Raw genomic sequence first — 19,907 nt, 5'->3', positions numbered from 1 at the left:
GTAACTGCTGAAGTGTGTGAAAATAATTCTCTAGAAGTTACCTAATTAAAGTTGTCTAGTGTTCCTGCTTGTTATTATATGATTATGTTAATAATATATGTAATATTTATTATAATTATTATATGATTATATATGATTATTAATAAACATATGTAGTTGAAATAATGCTAAAATATTTTTCAGATGGGATCTGTATTATAAAGGTTTTGGATTCATAGGCTTTTCCAGTAGTCATATGAGAGGCATAGTAATTAAAACTTTCTTGGTGGTGGTTTGTTTTGTTTTGTTTTTTTGAGGTCAATTTGCATGCTTAAAATTCCTCTTTTTTTTTTTTTAAGATTTTATTTACTTATTTGACACAGAGAGAGGGATAGTGTGAGAGAGCACAAGCAGGGGGAGTGGCAAGCGGGTGGGCAGGGGGAGAGGGAGAAGCAGGCTCCCTGCTGAGCAAGGAGCCTCATGCGGGTTTCAACCCCAGGACGCTGGGATCATGACCTGAGCTGAAGGCAGACGCTGAACTGACTCTGAGTCACCCGGGTGCCCCAAAATTCCTCCTTTGAAGTGAGCATTCCAATAGTTTTTAGTATATGCAACGATTTAGTACATTGCAAGGTTTTGCAGCTATAACTGTGTGATACCGCAGCATTTTGATAGCTCCAAAAAGAAATGCCGTAGCCAGTAAGCAATCACTCTCCAGTCCCTGGATACCACTAGTATACATTCTCTATGAATTCCCCTGTTCTGGACATTTTATGTAAGTGGAATCATACAGAGGGTGGCGCTTTGCATTTGGCTGCTTTCACCGAGTTTAGTGTTTTTGAGTTTATTCATGTCATATTCCATTTTATGGCTGAATAATATTCCATTGTATGGATATACCACTGTTTGTGAATCTGTCAGTTGATGGATTTTTGGGTAGTTTCCACTTTCTGGCTGTTACGAACATTGCTGTTACCACCATTCCTGAAGAAGTTTGTGTGTGAACCTACATTTTAAATTCTTCTGAATATATACCTAGAACATAGAGTAACTCTATGTTTAACCTTCTGAGGAACTGCCAAACTATTTTTTAAAGAGCCTTTACTATTTTACTTTCAGACCAGCAATGTGTGAGGATTCAGATTTTACAGCAGCCTTGCCCACACTTGTTACTGTTTATCTTTTTTTATTATAGCCATCCCAGTGTGTGTGAAGTGGATTTTCAAATGGTTTTATTTTGCATTTCCATAATGTCTAATGACGTTTAAGACCTTTTTATGTATTTAATGAATGTTTGGTTATCTTCTGTGCAGAAATATCTGTTCAAGTCCTTTACCCATTTTTTAATTGAGTGTTTTATTATTGAGTTGGAAGTTATTTTTAATACATTCTGGATTCTAAACCCTTCTTAGATATTTTATTTACAGATATTTTCTCCAATTCTATGGATTGTGTTTTCACTTGAAAATTTTCTTTTTAATTTTAAACTTTTAATTCTAGCATAGTTAACATGAAGTGTTCTGTTAGTCTCAGGTGTACGATATAGTGATTCAACAATTCCGTGCATTACTTAGTGCTCATCACACACGATGAGTGTGCTCCTAATCTCCTTCACCTATTTCCCCCATCCCTCCACCCATCTCCCCTCTGGTAACCATCTGTTTGTTCGCTCTCTGTAGTCAAAAGTCTGGTTCTTGGTTTGTCTCCATTACTTTTTTTCCTTTGTCCATTTGTAAACAGCCCAAATGTCCATCAGTTGATGAAAAGATAAAGAAGATGTGGTGTGTGTATGTATATATTCCACAATGGAAAATTACTCAGCCATAAAAAAGAAAAAGGTCTTGCCATTTGCAATGCGAGGGATGGGGCTAAAGTGTATTATGGTATGGGAAATAAGTCAGAGAAAGACAAACACCGTATGATTTCTCTCAGGCGGAATTTGAGAAACAGATGAATATATGTGTTTTCACTTTTTAAATAGTGTCCTTTAAAGCACACATTTTAGACTGATAAAGTATGATATCTATTTTGCCCTTTGGTACTAGTGTGTTAGGTGTTGCCTACTCAACAGTTAAAGTTTTACTCCTTTATTTTTTATAAGAAATTCATAGTTTCAGCTGTTATATTTAGGACTTTGATCCATTTTGGATTAATTTACAAGCTTGAGGTCAAACCTCATTCTTTTGCTTGTGGATATCCAGTTGTTCCAGCACCATTTTTTCAAGATACTTTTTTTTCCCTGTTGAATTTTCTTGGTGCCCTGCTGAGAAGCAGTTTGCCATAGATGTTTGGGCTTTTTTCTGGACTCTAAATTCTGTTTCACTGATCTGTCCTTATGCCAGTACCATACTGTCTGGATTTCTGTTGCTTTAAAGTATGTTTAGACATCATTAAGTATGAGTCCTTCAAATTCACTCTTTCTCAAGATTGTTTTGGCTATGCTAGGTCACCTGCAACTCCATATTAATGCTAGAATCAGGTTGTTCATTTCTGCAGAAAAGCCCATTGGGATTTGAGTCAGGATTGTGTTGAAGTGTAGATCAATTTTGGGAGTACTGGCAAATTAATCACATTAACTTTTCCAATTCATGAGCTTGGGACTATCTTTCCATCTACTAAGATCTTCTTTAATTCCCCTCCGTGTTGTTTTATAGCTACTGGTGTACAGGTCTTGCACCACTTTTGTTAAATTTATTCCTAAGTATTTTATTCTTTTTGATGCTGTTGTAAATGGAAAGGTTTTATTGAGGTTTTGGATTATTCATTGCTATTATATAGAAATACAAATGAATTTTTCAAATTTTTGTATTCTGTCACCTTCCTGAATCATTTATTAGCTCTATTTTTTTTCTTTTAAGGTGGTGGGGGAGTTATTTCTTTGGATTTTCTAGGTATACGATCATGTCATCTGCAGATATAGTTTTATTTTTCCCTTACCAATCTGGATGCCTTGTTTTTTTGTTTTTGTTTTTGTTTTTTTTCTTGCCAGTTGATCCAGCTGGAACCTTTGGTTCAGTTCTGATGACAACAGGTATCCTGTCTCTTACTCCTGATCTTAGACGGGGGAAGGTTTCAGTCTTTCAGTATGAAATACTTCAAATATGACTTGATCTGTGAGTTTTTTGTAGGTGGATTTTATTAGATTGAGAAATTCCCTTCTGTTCATAGTTTGTTGAATGTTTTTATTGTGAAAAGACGTTGGGTTTTGTCAAATCCTTTTTCTGCATACATTGAGATGATTGTGTGTTTTCTGTCCTTTGTTCTATAGATATAATTTGGTATTACATTGATTTTTGTATCTTGAACAAGAAATGCAATCCTGGGATAAATCTTGATTATGACGCATAATTCTTTTTCATGCTGCAGGATTGGCTGCTACTATTCTGAGGATTTTTATGTCTGTATTCATAAGGGAAATTGCTCTGTAGTTTTCTTATGTTGTCTTTGTCTGATTTTGGTTTTAGGGTAATAGTGGCTTCATAGAATAAGTTGGGACATGTTCCCTCTTTTTTTTTTTTTTAAAGAGTTTATGAAGTGTTGTTAATTCGACTTGTTTGGTGAAATTCACTAGCGAATTCACCTGGTGCTGGACTTTTCCTTGTAGAAAGATTTTTAATTATTAATTCAGTCACCTTACCCAGACATTGTTTTCATTATGGTTTTTGATGAGAAATAAGCTACTAATTTAAGGATCGTGCGTATGTAACAGGTTGCTTCTCTTGCCTCTTTCAAGAGTCTGTCTTTTTGGACTTTAACAGAAGATTATGATGTGTCTAGGTATGGATTTCTTTGAATCGATCCTAATTTGAGTTCATTGAGCTTCTTTGATATGTAAATTCATGCTTTTCATCAGTTTGGGGAAGTTTTATCATTATTTCTTCAGCTATTCTTTGTACCCTTTTACTCTCCACCCTTCCGTGGAACTTGTATTATGCATACAATGCTGTGCTGGGTGGTTTCCCACAGGTCTCTGGTGTATTGTTCATTTACCTTTAGTTTTCTTTTTTCCTTCTTTCTTAGACTGGATAATTCCAAATTGATTTATCTTGCGGTTTTCTGATTCTTTTTTCTGCCAGCTTAGGTCTGCTTTTAATTCTTAAGGTGAGTTTTTCAATTCAGTTATTTTACTTTTTTATTATTTTTAAAATTTTTTTTATTTTTTAAAGATTTTATTTATTTATTTGACAGAGAGAGATCACAAATAGGCAGAGAGGCAGGCAGAGAGAGAGAGAGAGAGAGGGAAGCAGGCTCCCTGCTGAGCAGCGAGCCTGATGTGGTACTGGATCCCAGGACTCTAGGATCATGACCTGAGCCGAAGGCAGAGGCTTAACCCACTGAGCCACCCGGGAGCCCAAGTTATTGTACTTTTTAATGCAGAATTTCTTTTTGGTTCTTTTTTTTTTTTTTAAGTAACTTCTGTTTCTTTATTGATATTCTTTGGAGAGAAATCATTTTCATACCTTTTTTTAGTACCGTAAACATAATGTTCTTTGATCATATTTAAAATAACTGATTTAATTTTTCTTTTTCAATGTTTCTTTGGCTATTTGGGGTCTTTTCTGTTTCCATACAAATTTTAGGATTATTTGTTCCAGCTCTGTGAAAAATGTTGGTGGTATCTTTAAAGAACTTATCAAACTCAACACCCAGAAAACAAATAATCCAGTCAAGAAATAGGCAGGAGACATGAACAGGCATTTCTCCAAAGACATACACATGAAAACATGCTCCACATCACTTGGTATCAGGGAAATACAAATCAGAACCACAAAGAGGTAACACCTTACACCAGTCAGAATGGCTAAAAGTAACAAGATAAGAAACAATAAATGTTGACGAGGATGCAGAGAAAGGAGAATCCTCCTTTTATACTGTTGGTGTGTTTGAAAACTGGTACAACCACTCTGGAAAACAATATGGAGTTTCCTCAAGATGTTAAAAATAGAGCTACCCTATCACCCAGCAGTTAGACTACTGGGTATTTACTCCCCAAGATATAGATGTAGTGAAAAGCACATGCACCCCAATGTTCATAGCAGCAATGTCCACAATAGCCAAACTGTGGAAGGAGCCGAGATGTCCTTCACCAGATGAATAGATAAAGAAGATGTGGTTCATATATACGATGGAATATTACTCAGTCATCATAAAGGATGAATACTTATGATTTGCATCAACATAGATGGAACTGGAGGGGATTAGGCTAAGTAAAATAAGTTAGTCAGAGAAAGACAATTATATGGTTTCACTCATATGTGGTACATAAGAAACAGTGCAGAGGGTCATAGGGTAGGGAGGGAAAACTGAAGAGGAAGTCGTCAGAGAGAAAGACCATAAAGAGACTCTTAACTCTAAAAAACAAACAGAGTTGCTGGAGGGTAAATGGGTGGAGGAGTGGGATACTTGGGTGATGGGCATTAAGGAGGCATGCAATGCGATGAGCATTAGGTATTGTGTGCAACTGATAAATTACTGAACACTGCATCTGAGACTGACGATGTACTATATGTTGGTTAATTGAATTCAGATTTAAAAAAATGAAATAATTTTAAAAAATGAAATGATTTAAAGTATTTGTTCAGTAAGTCCAAAATTTGGGTTTCCTCAGGGATGATTTCTGCTGGTTGCTTTTCTTTTCCCTACCTATGACAATACTTTCTTAATTTTTTGCATGTTTCATATTTTTAGTTGAAAACTAGACTTTCAAAGTAATTTAATATGGCAACTCTGGAAATCAGGTGTGAATGTTATTAATGTCTTGTTATTGTTGGTATGTTTAATGATTTTTCTGAATGAATTCTTTAGTTTCTATGTCATTTGTGATATGTAGCCACTGAAGTCACTGCTCAGTTAGCCTAGGCTGATAGCTGGATGGAGATTTTATTGACACCTGCAACTAGTCAGTCTCCTAGTCTTTGCTGAGGGTCTTTGTGTGCTTGTGTGGTACACTCTCAGCATTTAGCTATGCATTGATTACTTTGTCCTTCACTAGTCTGCTCTGCAGAGCATCAATTTCAGACAGAGGTGAGAACTTACATTCTGTCCTGACTAAGCATGCCGGTCTTGGGCATGTGCATCTGGCATTCTGTTTACCCAGGGGTATGTTAGAACTTTACAGAGCTCCTATGGACTTGTCATTCCCAGCTTTGCCTCTTAAGCGTTTTGTTTAGCCTGTTTTACCCCAAGTGTTACCTTCTGCATCTGGCATTTGCAGAGTTAAAAGAAAGCCTCTGGTTATTTTTGAAAAATACTATTTGGGAAAAGGTTTTGTACAGTGGTTGTGCTCCGAGTTAAATCAAGTGAAGACAGCCTTTGAGTGGTATCTTCTTGGAAGCTGCCAGAGAGGTCAAATAGTGACAGTTCTCTGGGAAGGAGGCTTTGAAGTCCCTCCAGCCCCATCTGCCCCTCTATCGGCTGCCAGGCTGCTGGTTCTTACAGTGATTGGCACGGTGGTTATCAGAGCTAAGGCCGACTGGGGAGGAGGAGGAGAGGGAGATGGGAATGGGGGAACTTAGAATGCTAGGAGCCCCCCAGGCCCTTGTAACAAATTACCAGAGACTGGGTGGGTTAAACAACAAAATTGATTTTCTCCCAGTTCTGGAGGCCAGAAGCTCAGTCATGGAGGTGGGGTTGATTGTGCCTGAGGGCTGTGAGGGAAGGGTCTGTTGCAGTTCTCTTTCCTTGGCTCGTGGGTGGCCATCTTCAGCCTGTGTCTCTTCACATCACGTACCCTCTGTATTTGTATGTCTCCAGATTTTCCCCTTTCATAGGACACCAGTCACTGGATTTGGACTCACCCTAATGACTCATCTGAAGCTGATTACTTTTGTGAAGACTGTGTCCAGATATGTTCACATTCTGAGGTACAGGGATTAGGGCTCAAACGTATGCATTTGGAGAGAGGCATAAGTCAGCCCATCCGTGCTAAGATTCAGTTGTTTTTCTTGAATAAGTTTTTCACTGGTTGTCACACTCTTTGATTAATTTCCAGAATTCTGAAAATGTTGATCCTGACAATTTCCGCCAGTTTTTGTATTACCTTTATGAGGGAGATAATTTTTTAGAGTTCCTTCCTCTGCCGTTTTCACTGATATCCCAGCTTTTGTTTTAGAACTACAACCTTTAAGCCTAAATTGTAAAATAGACCCATGATGAATACGGAGAACAGACTGATGGGTGCAAGAGGAGAGGCGGATGGGGGGAATGAGCAAAATGGGCGAAGGGGAGTGGTAGATGCGGGCTTCCAGTTATGGAGAGAATGTGTCACGGGAGTGAAAGGCACAGCGCAGGGAATGTAGCCAGTGGTATTGTACAAGCATTGTATGGTGACGGATGGGAGCTGCACCTGTGCTGAGCACAGCATAGCATAGAGACTGGTTGTGATTCACTGTGTTGTGCACCTGAAACTGATGTGACCTTACGGGTGCACTTCATTTAAAAACATGAACATGAACTACAGAAAATAAAGACTGTTCTGGGAGTTTACCTTTTTTTTTTTTTTTTAAATTTAAGGGGCGCCTGGGTGGCTCAGTGGGTTAAAGCCTCTGCCTTCGGCTCGGGTCATGGTCCCAGTGTCCTGGGATCGAGCCCCATCGGGCTCTCTGCTCTGCGGGGAGCCTGCTTCCACCTCTCTCTCTATCTGTCTGCCTCTCTGCCTACTTGTGATCTCTGTCTGTCAAATAAATAAATAAAATCTTAAAAAAAAATTAAGATATTATTTATTTATTTGACAGAGAAATCACAAGTAGGCAGAGAGGCAGGCAGAGGGTGAGGGGGAAGCAGGCCCCCCGCTGAGCAGAGAGCCCGATGCGGGGCTCGATCCCAGGACCCTGAGATCATGACCTGAGCCTAAGGCAGAGGCTTTAACCCACTGAGCCACCCAGGTGCCCCTGGGAGTTTACTTTTAACTAGATTAATGGTATACATCAATAGGAGGATAAATCGGCATATTTAAAATTACCTTATTAGGGATTATGTCTAACTGTATATCTTTGCTGGTATCTGAGCATATTCCCCATAGCGGCCCTTTTCAATTATTGATTAACTTCTATTTATTGTTCTGTAAATATCATCTTCTTTTTCATTACATGGCTTAATGCATTGTTATTGATGTACTGGGGCATTATTTACTTCTGTATGTTGATCTTGTGTAAGGAAACTTCTGGGCTCAGTTATATTTTCTTTGATTTAAACACATACAGAGGTTAGTGGAGGCTAGAGGAAGGGCAGAGCAGGAAGGACATACCTGTGCGGAGTTTCCACAGATGAGGCGGCATTTAGATAACTCCCTGAGTCAAGCCACGCAGGAGTGGTTCAGTGTGCTGCTTTAGGACGGGCTGAGCAGGTGTGCTCAGGGCAAATGGTATGAGAAGAGATGTAATAAGAGTTATGTAGAAGACAGATCGTGCCCAGAAAAGCCAGTAAGTCACACTGAGGAGCGACAACTATCTACATTACTCAGGTATCCAGGAAGTTAGAAGAAAGAAGTGGAAATTAACTGAGGCGAGTAGGAAAAAAATAAAAGGAGGAATTAATGAAAGAGACCAGAGAAGAACAGTAGGTTTAATGGAACCAAAAACTGTCTTTGGAACAGTTAGTAGATGGGCTTTTGACAAATGTTTCATGAGTATCAGAAGTACAAAAATGATTATGAATAGATAAAGGTATGCTGAACTTTATAAATTAAAACTTAATACTTTGAATGATTTTATGCTACATAAACTTTAAATGAACAAGTCTAGTAAAATAAAAATTTCTAAAACAGACTTGATTAAGTTACATGTTAGACTAATAATCAATTACATTTTCCTGATTGGTAATCAAAAATTTGTTTTCCAACTTTTCCCCATTGCCAAAAAAAAAAAAAAAATGTACAAGGCTAAACAATTTTCCAAGGACAGAAAACACTTTCCATATTCTTTCAGAGAAAATTTATAGGAGAAAATCTGCCCAGTTCACTTTATGTGGCTATTATAACTTTAGAGACCTTTCTTAATAATATTAAATTCTAAGTAACTTTGAAATTGGATACTGAAATTGGAAAAGGACAAAGGATAGTATAACAATGACATGCAACTGTATTTCTGAATATAGGTACAACTATCCCAGGAATAATATTTGCAAATTTAATCCAACCATATTTATTTGTTTACTTTTTTTAAAGATATATTTATTTATTTGAGAGACAGAGGGGAAGAGAGTGCACTCACCCAGGGAGGGGAGTGGCAGAGGGAGAGAATCTCAAGCAGACTCCCCTCTGGTTGGAAGCCCCATGTGGGGCTTGATCTCATGACCCATGAGATCATGACCTGAGCTGAAACCACTTAAAGTACTGAGCCACCCCGGTGCCCCCTGAATTTAGCAATATTTAAATAAAAGAGCATGATCAGTTAGAATTATTCCAGGAAAGCAATACTTATATCAAACATTTCATTAAAGTATTCAAGGAAAAAAAAGATCACCTCATTCAGTATAGAAAAAAATTTGTTAAAATTCAACCAGTTAATGATAAAAACAAATAACTAAGAATACAGTGGAATTTTCTTAACCTATTTAAGAATATCTATCTAAAAGCTACATTCAGTAAACGGCATGCTGTATGGTGAAACTTGAGAGACAGTCTCTTTAAAGTTAAGACAAATTTCAGTTCTCAAGTACAGTTTTTGTTTTCCTGGATCACAGAAAACTCTAGTGAATCAGTGAGGGGACAGCATGCAATTACTGAGGAGTTACAGAACCTTTTCTGAAAGCTTACTTATGTGTAGATTCAAAATAACTGAATCTTTACTATATTCCTTTTGTATCTCCTAAAGAATACTATTTTTGCCTGTTTAATGATCAGTATTCTTTAAATTTTGAAGCAAAGTGGGAGGGGCACCTGGGTAGCTCAGTCGGAGTCTGTCTTTGGCTCTGGTCGTAATCTCAGGTTTCTGGGATCAAGCCCCATCAGGGGCTCCCTGCTCAGTAAGGTGTCTACTTCTGCCTCTCCCTCTGTCCCTCCCCCTGCTTGTGCTCACTCTCTCAAATAAATAAACAGGTCTCCAAAAAAAGTGAGAAAAATGCTTAATAATTAAAGTCATAGCATGTATTTATTGACTTCTTAATCATTTAATTTTTAAGTTCAGTATTTTGTGTCACATCACTGTGAATAATCTATTATTCCTCTAATCTAAATGATTTTATTGATCGCTTTCAGTTCTGGTAGCTTTGCAAAACTAAGATAAAGTCTTAATAATTTATAATTGTCTTAATCCTTTGTAATTAAAATAATATTCTGAGAATAAAATAAGTTAGTATAATGAACTCTTCATAAAAGACCAATGCATTATTTTCAGATTGAGATACCTACACCCCCCCCCACCAAATAAAATGCATGTGTGTATTTTGAGTGTTAGTTAATACATGGAATGTGAAGAAATTTAGTTTTTATCAAGTAATTGCAATAACCCAAAGAAAAGTTATGAAAGCATGCAGCCCGAACTACAAAAATGTGAGGCATTTTAGAGCATGAAAGAATATAAAATATTATTGGAACATTTTAATGTTGTATTTTCAGTGAAAGTATATGTTATGCTTCATCAAAAGAGTCCACACATGTTGTGTGTAACGCCACGACTGCGAAATTCGGAAATGATAGATCCATCATTCCAATGGCATGGGCCAAGAGGAAAAATTATTTCAGGTAGGCTTTTGTTTCACTTATCATAATTACATTAATGTATCTGAAATATATGCAGAACAAAGAGAGTATTCGTATCTCTTACATATGTATATGTTTCCTCAAGTTTTTTTGTTTTTGTTTGTTTTTTCCCTGTGATTCCCTTTGGAGTGAGAGTCTCCGTGTGTGTGGAGTTCTCTTGGCAGCTGTATTCCACAAAAATGTGACTTTTTTTAAAAGTTACTAATGTCATTTTCGTTACCCCAGTCAGACTTGGCTTAGTCAAGTGTATATGAAGAAGCAGATATAATTCTGGTTTTTGTTAAAAGTACAAACGAACCCTTTGAGCTACAGATGTACAATAGGGTTTTGTTTGTTTTTCTCCAGCCTCACTTTGGGACAACTTGAGACTTTATTCGTAGTTAGAGTCTTATATTTTCTGCTTTTCTATTTCTTTCTGACTAAAATCCATGCTAATGTGGATTACACTTGGATTAAATATTATCCATTAAAGAAAAAAAGACTAAATTTAACATTGAGTATTTTAGTATTAAACATAGGCCTTTAGATAAGCTGCATGGTTTGACCGTGATTGTGTATTAATATGTTACTGGTGCTGTGCTTACAAAAGAGGGACCGTAGAAGTCAGGTGTTCATCTGGAGGAGAAGGTAGACTTGAAACCCTGCATGGTTGCCTTACAGTTTTCAACACACTTTTGAGAAAACAGGCTCTTACTGTCATGAAGATACTTCTTTCCACACAGAGACTGCTATTGGTATGACTGATGTGATCGATATTTTCTCTATTCAACTTATTTTGTTGCTTTGAAATGCATATCTTCCTTTTATTCTAATTTTTCATTTGCTGAAAGCTGACTTGTTTTTGTAGCATCATTTAAAAAATATTAATTAGCTTAGCTGTTCTTGTTTTCAGCCTTGATGAATACCCCGCTTAATGAATTTTCATCCTAAAGATCTGTTCAATGAAACACCTAATCATTTTTGCATCCTTTCTGAGGAAGTTTTCTTTATTGCTCTATTCACCACATTTATTTATTTTATGTATGTTCTTTCTTTCTTTCTTCCTATCCTTTTGGTATTTTGAGAGAGTACCTCTGTACAAAAGCCTTCAGGTTTATTTTGTTATGTTGGTTGGGGGAAAGCAGTTTATTCATATCAATATTTGCTCAGTAAACAGTCATTGGAAGTATTTGTTTTGTAATATGTTAATTCACATTTTTATATACTTGAATGATCTCAGCTGTATATTTCTACAATATTTATGCAGATTCTAAAGTAGCTTAGAATTAAAGAGGTACTCCTCTCTTTGGGTGAGGTGGTCCTTCAAAGTGAACTACTCAGGTCTTAATTAGGGAGTGGCCACTTGGTGGGTACCATTGCACTAGGCTTTGTGGGAAATTCACAGATCAAACCTAGCATCTCGGCCTAACTGTAGTAATGCAGGAGGAGGGGATTAGCAGAGATCAGTAACAGAAATCCTGAGACTATGCACTTATCAATCCGTGAAATGGGCCAAGTATAAAAACATCCAGTACTGAAAATGTAATTGGATTTTATTTTTACTGCTCTATAATGGTAGCACACAATGTCATGCAAACATGTGTGTTAAATATATTTTATGTCTGGTGTTAAAACTCTGTAAGTTCAAAACCAGAAGTGTTCAAATATTGTTCTGTTGTAACAAATGTTACTCCTTTGATTTGGAGATTGAAATCTGAAACATTTTCTTCTCTAAGATGCCATGCCAGTCTTGTAGTTTATCTTGCAAAATATAATATATATGATAGAATTTTGACTTCTTCAACTGGGAGCAATAATTCATTTTACTCCCTTTCATAGTATAAAATAGATGTTGAAAATGTCGTTATAATAAAATCATATTAATAGTGTTTTTTATTTATAAAAACCATTCTCAGAAAATTCTGGTATTCTGACATCATGATCATATTTTAGTTTGCAGTACATGATTGCATCATGATTCACTGTCTACCAGTTTTAAAGATCATTTGTTGTACTATTATTATGATTTCAGAAAGAACTGGAAATGTTTTCTAATTTTCCTAAAGCTTAAAAAGTGGAGAATCTCTTTGGAATCTAGATTAAAGTGCACTGTACTTAGTTATCTTTTTATGAATAATCGAAAGTTAGTTTCCCTAAAATTGAACAAAAGAAATCATGTGATTATGTAATTACTTGCACATTCTCCTGGAGAGAAATATTCAGATTGTTTAGATGGGTTGTAAAATATAGGGGACCAATCTTAGATTTGGTCTCTTTCTCTTTCCCCACCTTCTCTCTCTCTCTCTCTCAGTCCCTACTCCCCACCCCCATTTCCCTTTCATTTTTTCTTTCTTACTCTTTTCTTTTCTTTTTTATTTTTCTTTTTTGAGAGAGAGAGCACATGAACAGGGGAGGGGCAGGGGGAAGAAGGAGAGAGAGAATCCCAAGCAGGCTCCATGCTCAGCACGTAGCCAAACACAGGGCTCAATCCCATGACCCTGAGATCATGACCTGAGCCAAAATCAACATGTGGCCACAACTTGCTGAACCACCCAGGCGCCCTCCTTCAATATCTTTTTATTTACAAATGTAATGCATTTTTTGCACAAAGACCTGTACCTCTTACTCCGGTCTCCCTTCCATTCTGATGAATTAACTCGTTCTGGTGTGTGCACTTTCCCACTTTCCTGAACATACAAAAACATACATATGCACGTCTGTTGAATTTTACCCTGTAACTACACTCTTGTTCCTAATGAGATCATAGATTTTTATTTTATCTTACCTTGATATATTTCTGTGGAATGAAGCAGTTCATATATACAAAGGTATGTAAGATACATGCAATTTATGACAAACAATAAAACAAACATCCCAGAACCTAGAAGTCAATATATACCATTACCAAGACCGTTGCACCTTCTAATAAGTTGCTTACAAATCCTGTTCTTCTCTCCCCAAACCCCTGTTAGGTAAACAGTGCCCTGACCTTTTACAGTATTACTCCCTAACTTTTATTTGTGTATTTGTCGTGTACTGGCATACAGCCACACATACACATACTAATTGTTTAGTTTTTTGGACAGCCCTCTTCAGTAAGTACAATCATTTCCTCCATTTTATATGTGAAAAAACAGAGGACTTGAGAGAACAAGGTACTTACCTAAAGTCATGTGCCTTTGAAGTCTGGCTTCAGATTTCATAGGTTTTTATATAAATGAAGTAGGAATAGAATTTTCCCTACTCACCATTTTGTGACTTTTTGTATTTTGTATCGTAAAGAATTTGTCCAATTTAGAATCTTCTTTCAATTGTGAAATTTGTGTACATGAAATAGTTTGTGATACTTTCTTTAATATATTCAGGATCTGTATGATGTGCCCCATTCTGCTTGATATTGGCTGTAATCTGTTCCCTTTCATTTTGGTCTCTCTTGATACAGGTTAAACAATTTTTTCAGTCTTTTCAAAGGACCAGCTCTTGGTTTGATTTATTTTTCTCTGTTATTTTTTTGTTTTCGATTTCATTGGTCTCTCTTTATTTTTATTATTTTCTTTCCTCTGTGTGATTTGGGTTAAGTTTGCTTACAAATTCGTATTACTGAAGACATAGCACTATTTAAAAAAATATATTTTATTTATTTAAGAGAGTGAGCAAGGAAGAGAGAATACATGAGCAGAGGCAGAGGGAGAGGGAGAAGCAGACTTCCCTGCTGAGCAATAATTTGTGTTCATCTAGTCAGGAATTTGTCTGGGTTTAATATTGGTTGTGGCAGGTATGGTATCCTTGGGTCTTGGCGGGGCAGAATGGGGCCATCACAAATGCTTCTCCACCTTTAGGGTTGGCCTAATATTTCTTGCTGATTCTCCTACAATGATGAGGCTCTTTTTTTTTTTTTTTTTTTCCTTCCTGTATCCTTCCCTAGTGGTACCAAGTTTCCGTAGTGCCCCACGTGACTATTTTTGTTCCTTTTTTCCCTGTAGATTAAAGCATTGTTCTTACCAGGAAATGGGCGTGGGTAGATTTTGGCAGTTTGCTAGACCCATCCTTTAGCCAGAACCCAATGGGAGTCTTGCTCAGGATTCCCCTCGCCTTCCATTTGACCATTCAGTTGTTGCTGAAGGTAGAGCCTGTAAGAGGGTATAATACACCCGCCTTCCCCCACCCCAGTATCTGGTCCTCAGAAGCGTGACATGTTCACACTGGTTGACACTGGCTTTTAGCAATTCCCTGAAAATTTTTAGCTGAGTCTTCTTAAATACATGGGTCCTTGTTCTTTTTATAGGTCACTGTCTATCCCCAAATTTCAGGTTTGTTGGTTGCCTTCCCACTGTAATCTTTCGATAGGTTCAAGAAGAGTTGTTAATTGGAAGTTTGTCTTTTTCCTAATTGTAATAGTGGAATCAATGTTCTTATAGGCAATTTTCATATCTGAGCAGAAACCAAAAATGTAAACCTATTTTTAAAAATTATAAGTGTGGCGCACCTAGGTGGCTCGGTGGGTTAAGCCTCTGCCTTTGGCTTAGGTCATGATCTCAGGGTCCTGGGATCGAGCCCCGCATCGGCATTGGGCTCTCTGCTCTGCAGGGAGCCTCCTCCCCCCACCACCCATCTCTCTGCCTACTTGTGATCTCTCTCTCTCTGTCAAACAAATAAATAAAAATCTATATCAAAAATTAATAAAAATAATAAGTTGTAATGAAATTGTGCTTAAATTTTACTGTGTAATTTTAGAGCTCTATGACATGGACTCCTGGCAATCTAGTCCAACTCTGAATTTTTAGATCAAACTAAGTTGTAGAGAGAGAAGAGGTACTGACTAATTCAGTTATTCATTGACTGTGTGCTGTGTGAGTTGTTATAGTAGTGTCCCTCAGCATCATGAAATTCCCATTCAAACTTAGTTACTCAAAAAGTCATTTTTTAAGTGGTGTTATAGAATGGCTTTTTCTATTGGCTATGGAATCCTCTGGGTATCTTTTCAAGTGTGCCACTTCTAATTTTTTTAAAAATAAGGTGAGAGGGTATTTTATTATGGATCATATGCTACTTGTTTTTCTGGCTGTCCTAATATTTAACATTGTAGTAGGCATTCAGATATGTATTAATGCACTATTAATTTCTACTTCTGAACCGGGAAAACTTCATTACAGATTATTGCCAAGAATGCATATCTTCATTGACAACATGATATTTAGTATCTATGGGCACTTTTTTTTTCCTTATAGTGTGAGAAGAATAGATATTCTTTATTTTTAAAAATTTATTTAAATACCAGGTAGTTAATAGACAGTGTAGTATTAGTTTCAAGTGCACAATTTAGTGACTCAACACTTCCATACAATACCCAGTGCTCATCAAAAGTGCGCTCCTTAATCCCTCACCCATTTCCTCCATCACCCCACCTACTTCCCCTCTGGTGACCATCAGTTTGTTCTGTAGTGTTAAGAATCTGTTTCTTGGTTTGCCTCTCTCTCTCTCTCCCTATGCTTGTTTTGTTTCTTGAATTCCACATATGAGTGAAATCATACAGCATTTCTCTTCCTTGACTGAAATATATTGGGCACCTTTTATCATATTTACTATCAAGTATTTGTCTCTGCTGAAATATATAGCAAACAGTTGAAAACTTGTTAATCTGTTTTAGAAAAGAGACATGTTATGATAAATATGTAATCTTTTATCAAAAAATATTCATGAAGAAATAGGCATTGTAATACAAACATAGTCCCAATTTATAACCCATTTTCCAGTTTCATCCAGGATATGGAAATAGGAATTCTTAAGGCATAATAATCTATGTAAATTCCTTGAGGGAGAATATATCCATCTATCCATTTCTCCTTCAGTATCTGAAGTAGAGCTTTGCATGTACTAGAAACCCAACACATTTTTATTGAGCAAATTAATAATGAAAATTTCCTCACTAAGAACATTCATCTTTTGTCTTATTTTGAAGAAATTTATTCAAAATAAACCTCAAATTGAAAATTATAATAAGTCGTTTACTTAAAGAAGAGAGGATAAGCATTTGCTAGGTTAATACTTTTCATTCTAATGAATGGCATATTAAATTGTTGGGTGAATTTCAATGTAATGATTTTCAGATGCAAAACTGGTTATGAACTTTCAGAATGACAACTTGAATTGCTTAAGGATTTGTAGATTTTTCAAGTACTTTAACAGTTGTTGTATTTGTCACAGGAAAACAATCCTGTGAGGTATGCTATCATGTATTATGATTCGTTGTTTCACAAATGAAGGACCTAGACTTCAGAAAGATTAAGGGATTACCAGAGGGTTAAACAGTTCATGAGAAAGGCAGATCTAAATCCCATGTCTGAAGCCTCTACATCAGTCTTTCCTGTTACACAGCATAGCTTTCTCTCAGTGTGATACTGAGGTAATGAAGCACATGGAAGTCAAAAGGGCTCTTAACACCCAGTCCTAACTCTAAACACTGCAACTCTGTGCTTGTGTGACTGGCCAAATAGGGTGATCTGATCTTCTGTTTTCTTTCTTGAGCAGCCCTTTGGGTTGTAACCCAGCCTTTGCCTGCTATCATGTGTAATGACTAGAAGTACCTAGTTGTTAGTGTCGTGGCCAGCGTGACAAATCGACCAGGAAAACGTGAGGATAAGAGGATGGTGAAAAGAAATTAAGAGACAAAGAGATGGGGGTGGGAGGGACACTGAGGAGGATGTCTAACAGTGCCAGTTTTATTCCACATCTTACAAGCATTTATAAGGCAGACCACAATAGAAGGAGTAATACATCAGTACCTAGTCAAATGACCACAAGTTTCTATAACAAGTTTACATCAACTACAAGCAAACCTCGTGATGCCAGGTAGTCTTGGCTAAAGCCAATAGCAAGACAGTCAACCAGGGAGTGGGTTATGGGAGGTACAGGAACAACAAGGACCAACTAAGAATTCATGACCCTGACCACATTGTTCCCTAATGTAGAGAGAGTGTGTGGGAAGTCACGTAGGCGAACGCACGACACATAGCACAGACCCTTTCTCAGTGTTACTCAACTTTCCCATCCTTAACCTTGTCAAGGTGTCTGGACTTTGAAGGAGACACAAGTCAGGGCTTGGTTTGATCCTCGACTCCAACCATGCCGTAGCCTCCAACATGTTAGTATCTTGGGTTAGCCTTTGTTCTGGGTGCATTTCTCCCTTTCACATGTACTTTGTAAGCTTACGGAAGGCATAACTTAGCTATAAAATACACATATACATAATTATAGTGTATGCAGATATCTACTATTTTCACATATATATGAATATCTGATAGTGCTCACAGCAGGGCAGGGAGATCAGGAGTGCATTAAGTACATGGGATTGTTAGTTTCTTACTACTTAGGCGCCACACAGTTGGTGAACTCGATTAGTAAAACTCGATTAGTAAAAATCCCTAAAAATACACTAAGGTGAGGTGATCCTGGTGGTGGGTATTGAGGAGGGCACGTTTGCATGGAGCACTGGGTGTGGTGCATAAACAATGAATCTTGGAACGCTGAAAAAAATAAAATTAAATTTAAAAAAAATCAGACACTAAGAAGGTCATCCTGGCACACGCTGTTGACAAACACCAGGCGCAATGACTAGTTAGGCCCCTGGCTCCTTCAGTGATTCTGTAGGTGAAATCTAATGTTTTTAACTCTGTTTAGAAAACATTTTGTCATTTTATCTCAGTGTCATATCGTTTAAGCAACTAAATACTGTATCTCATTCCTTTATTAGAGAACAGCACTGCACAAGTAACATCCACAGGAAGCCTTATCTTCCAGAACTTTGAGGAGAGCATGAGTGGAGTGTATACATGTTTTCTGGAGTATAAACCTACTGTGGAAGAAATTGTTAAAAATCTTCAACTTAAATATGTTATATATGGTAAGGAGTGCATTTCAGTGTATTTTTAACATTTCTTAATGTTTTCAAGTATTTATGTATCTTTAGGTTTGTCTTAAAAGCATTTTGTCATTTTTAGTCTTTTAATTAAAGAACAATTCCTGCTTTCCTGTGTTTTACAAAGTACTCTGTAAAGTGTTAGTGGTGAGGGCAGGTCTTGTTTTTTCAGGGGAAAGTTGACAGGAACACATAAATTTAAGCTGATGGATGAAAATGGGAGTTATGGAAATTATGTTTTCAAATTATTATAATATTATAGCCTGTACTGCTTTTAAATCCTGAAATTTCATGCTTGATGGCACACTGCCATCCCCCTAGACAGGAGCATGAAATACCACTGTATAATCCTTTTCTAAAAGCAATTTGATCTCTGGAAGTTTGAGATTGGGAAGGCTGGGTAGGTAATAAAGTAGCCAGGAGAGCAGCCTGAGCAAAGGTGGCTTATAGGTTCCCTCTCATGGGGAGGCCCATCCATGGCGGAGAGGGTAGTAGCCCTCCCCCATGCAAATGTCTGATCTCCAGCACCTCTCAGTGTGCTACCTCAAGATGGCAGAAGGGACTCTGCACATAGTAATAAGCTAAGGATCTGGACAAGGAGAGATGATCCTGAGAAAGCTGAGTAGGCCCAGTATAATCACAGCGTCCTTATAAGAGGAGGAATGAGAGTCAGCGGCAGATAAAGGACATGTCATGGTGGAAGGAGAGGACTCAGTGGTTGTCTTTGAGGATGGAGTAGGAGCCACACACCAGGGAGTGCAGGAAGCTTCTAGAAGCTGAGGATGGCAGACAGTTTCCTCTAGAGCTTCCAGAAGGAATGCACCCTGATTCTAGCCTTGTAAGATTCACTTTGGACTTCTGATTTTCAGAATTTCAAGATGATAAATTCATGCCATTTCCAGCCACTACATTTGTGATGATTTGTTACAGTAGCAATAGGAGAGTAATGTACCATCTTTGTTCCAACTGAGTTACAGAACAAATGGCAGAATTATTAGTGGTTTCCTAATAATTTTGGGTCACTGAATAAACACTATCCCATATATCCAAAGAAAGACCTTATTTTTTAATGAGAAATCATATTTACTTTCTTCGGCAAAAATTCCTGAATCAGTCATGCTTCACTTTTGTTGCATAGTTTTCTCCATCTTGTTATTTCCTAGGTTTTGTCTGTACTGAATATAATTTCTGGTAAGAGTGTGTCCACACAAGCTGACAATTGTAGCAGTGCCTTAAATGAAAGCTAATTCATGGTATTGACGAGCACAGCTAATCTGTGCCCGGCCGAGCTGTGTTTCTACGTGTAATTCTCGTACCATAAAACGCTCAGAGCAC

General features: G+C 37.2%; 1 protein-coding gene across 3 annotated transcripts in view; it reads left to right on the top strand.

Annotated features, from left to right (window-relative positions):
- The window catches only part of ZPBP (zona pellucida binding protein), a 104,046-nt gene that overhangs the window by 2,001 nt on the left and 82,138 nt on the right, over nt 1-19,907 (top strand). For 2 of the 3 annotated variants that reach the window (XM_047695931.1, XM_047695932.1), the window contains exons 3-4: nt 10,535-10,660; nt 18,408-18,557. In XM_047695931.1, coding sequence (XP_047551887.1) covers nt 10,535-10,660; nt 18,408-18,557 — 276 coding nt within the window. The remainder of the gene's footprint in view (nt 1-10,534; nt 10,661-18,407; nt 18,558-19,907) is intronic. The other variant, XM_047695933.1, reaches the window with a different exon arrangement.

The sequence above is a fragment of the Lutra lutra genome, chromosome 11, assembly GCF_902655055.1.
Source record: "Lutra lutra chromosome 11, mLutLut1.2, whole genome shotgun sequence".
NCBI classification, from domain to species: Eukaryota; Metazoa; Chordata; class Mammalia; order Carnivora; family Mustelidae; genus Lutra; species Lutra lutra.
The sequence above is the reverse complement of the archived record's forward strand: the minus strand, read 5'-3'. Positions and strand labels throughout refer to the sequence as shown.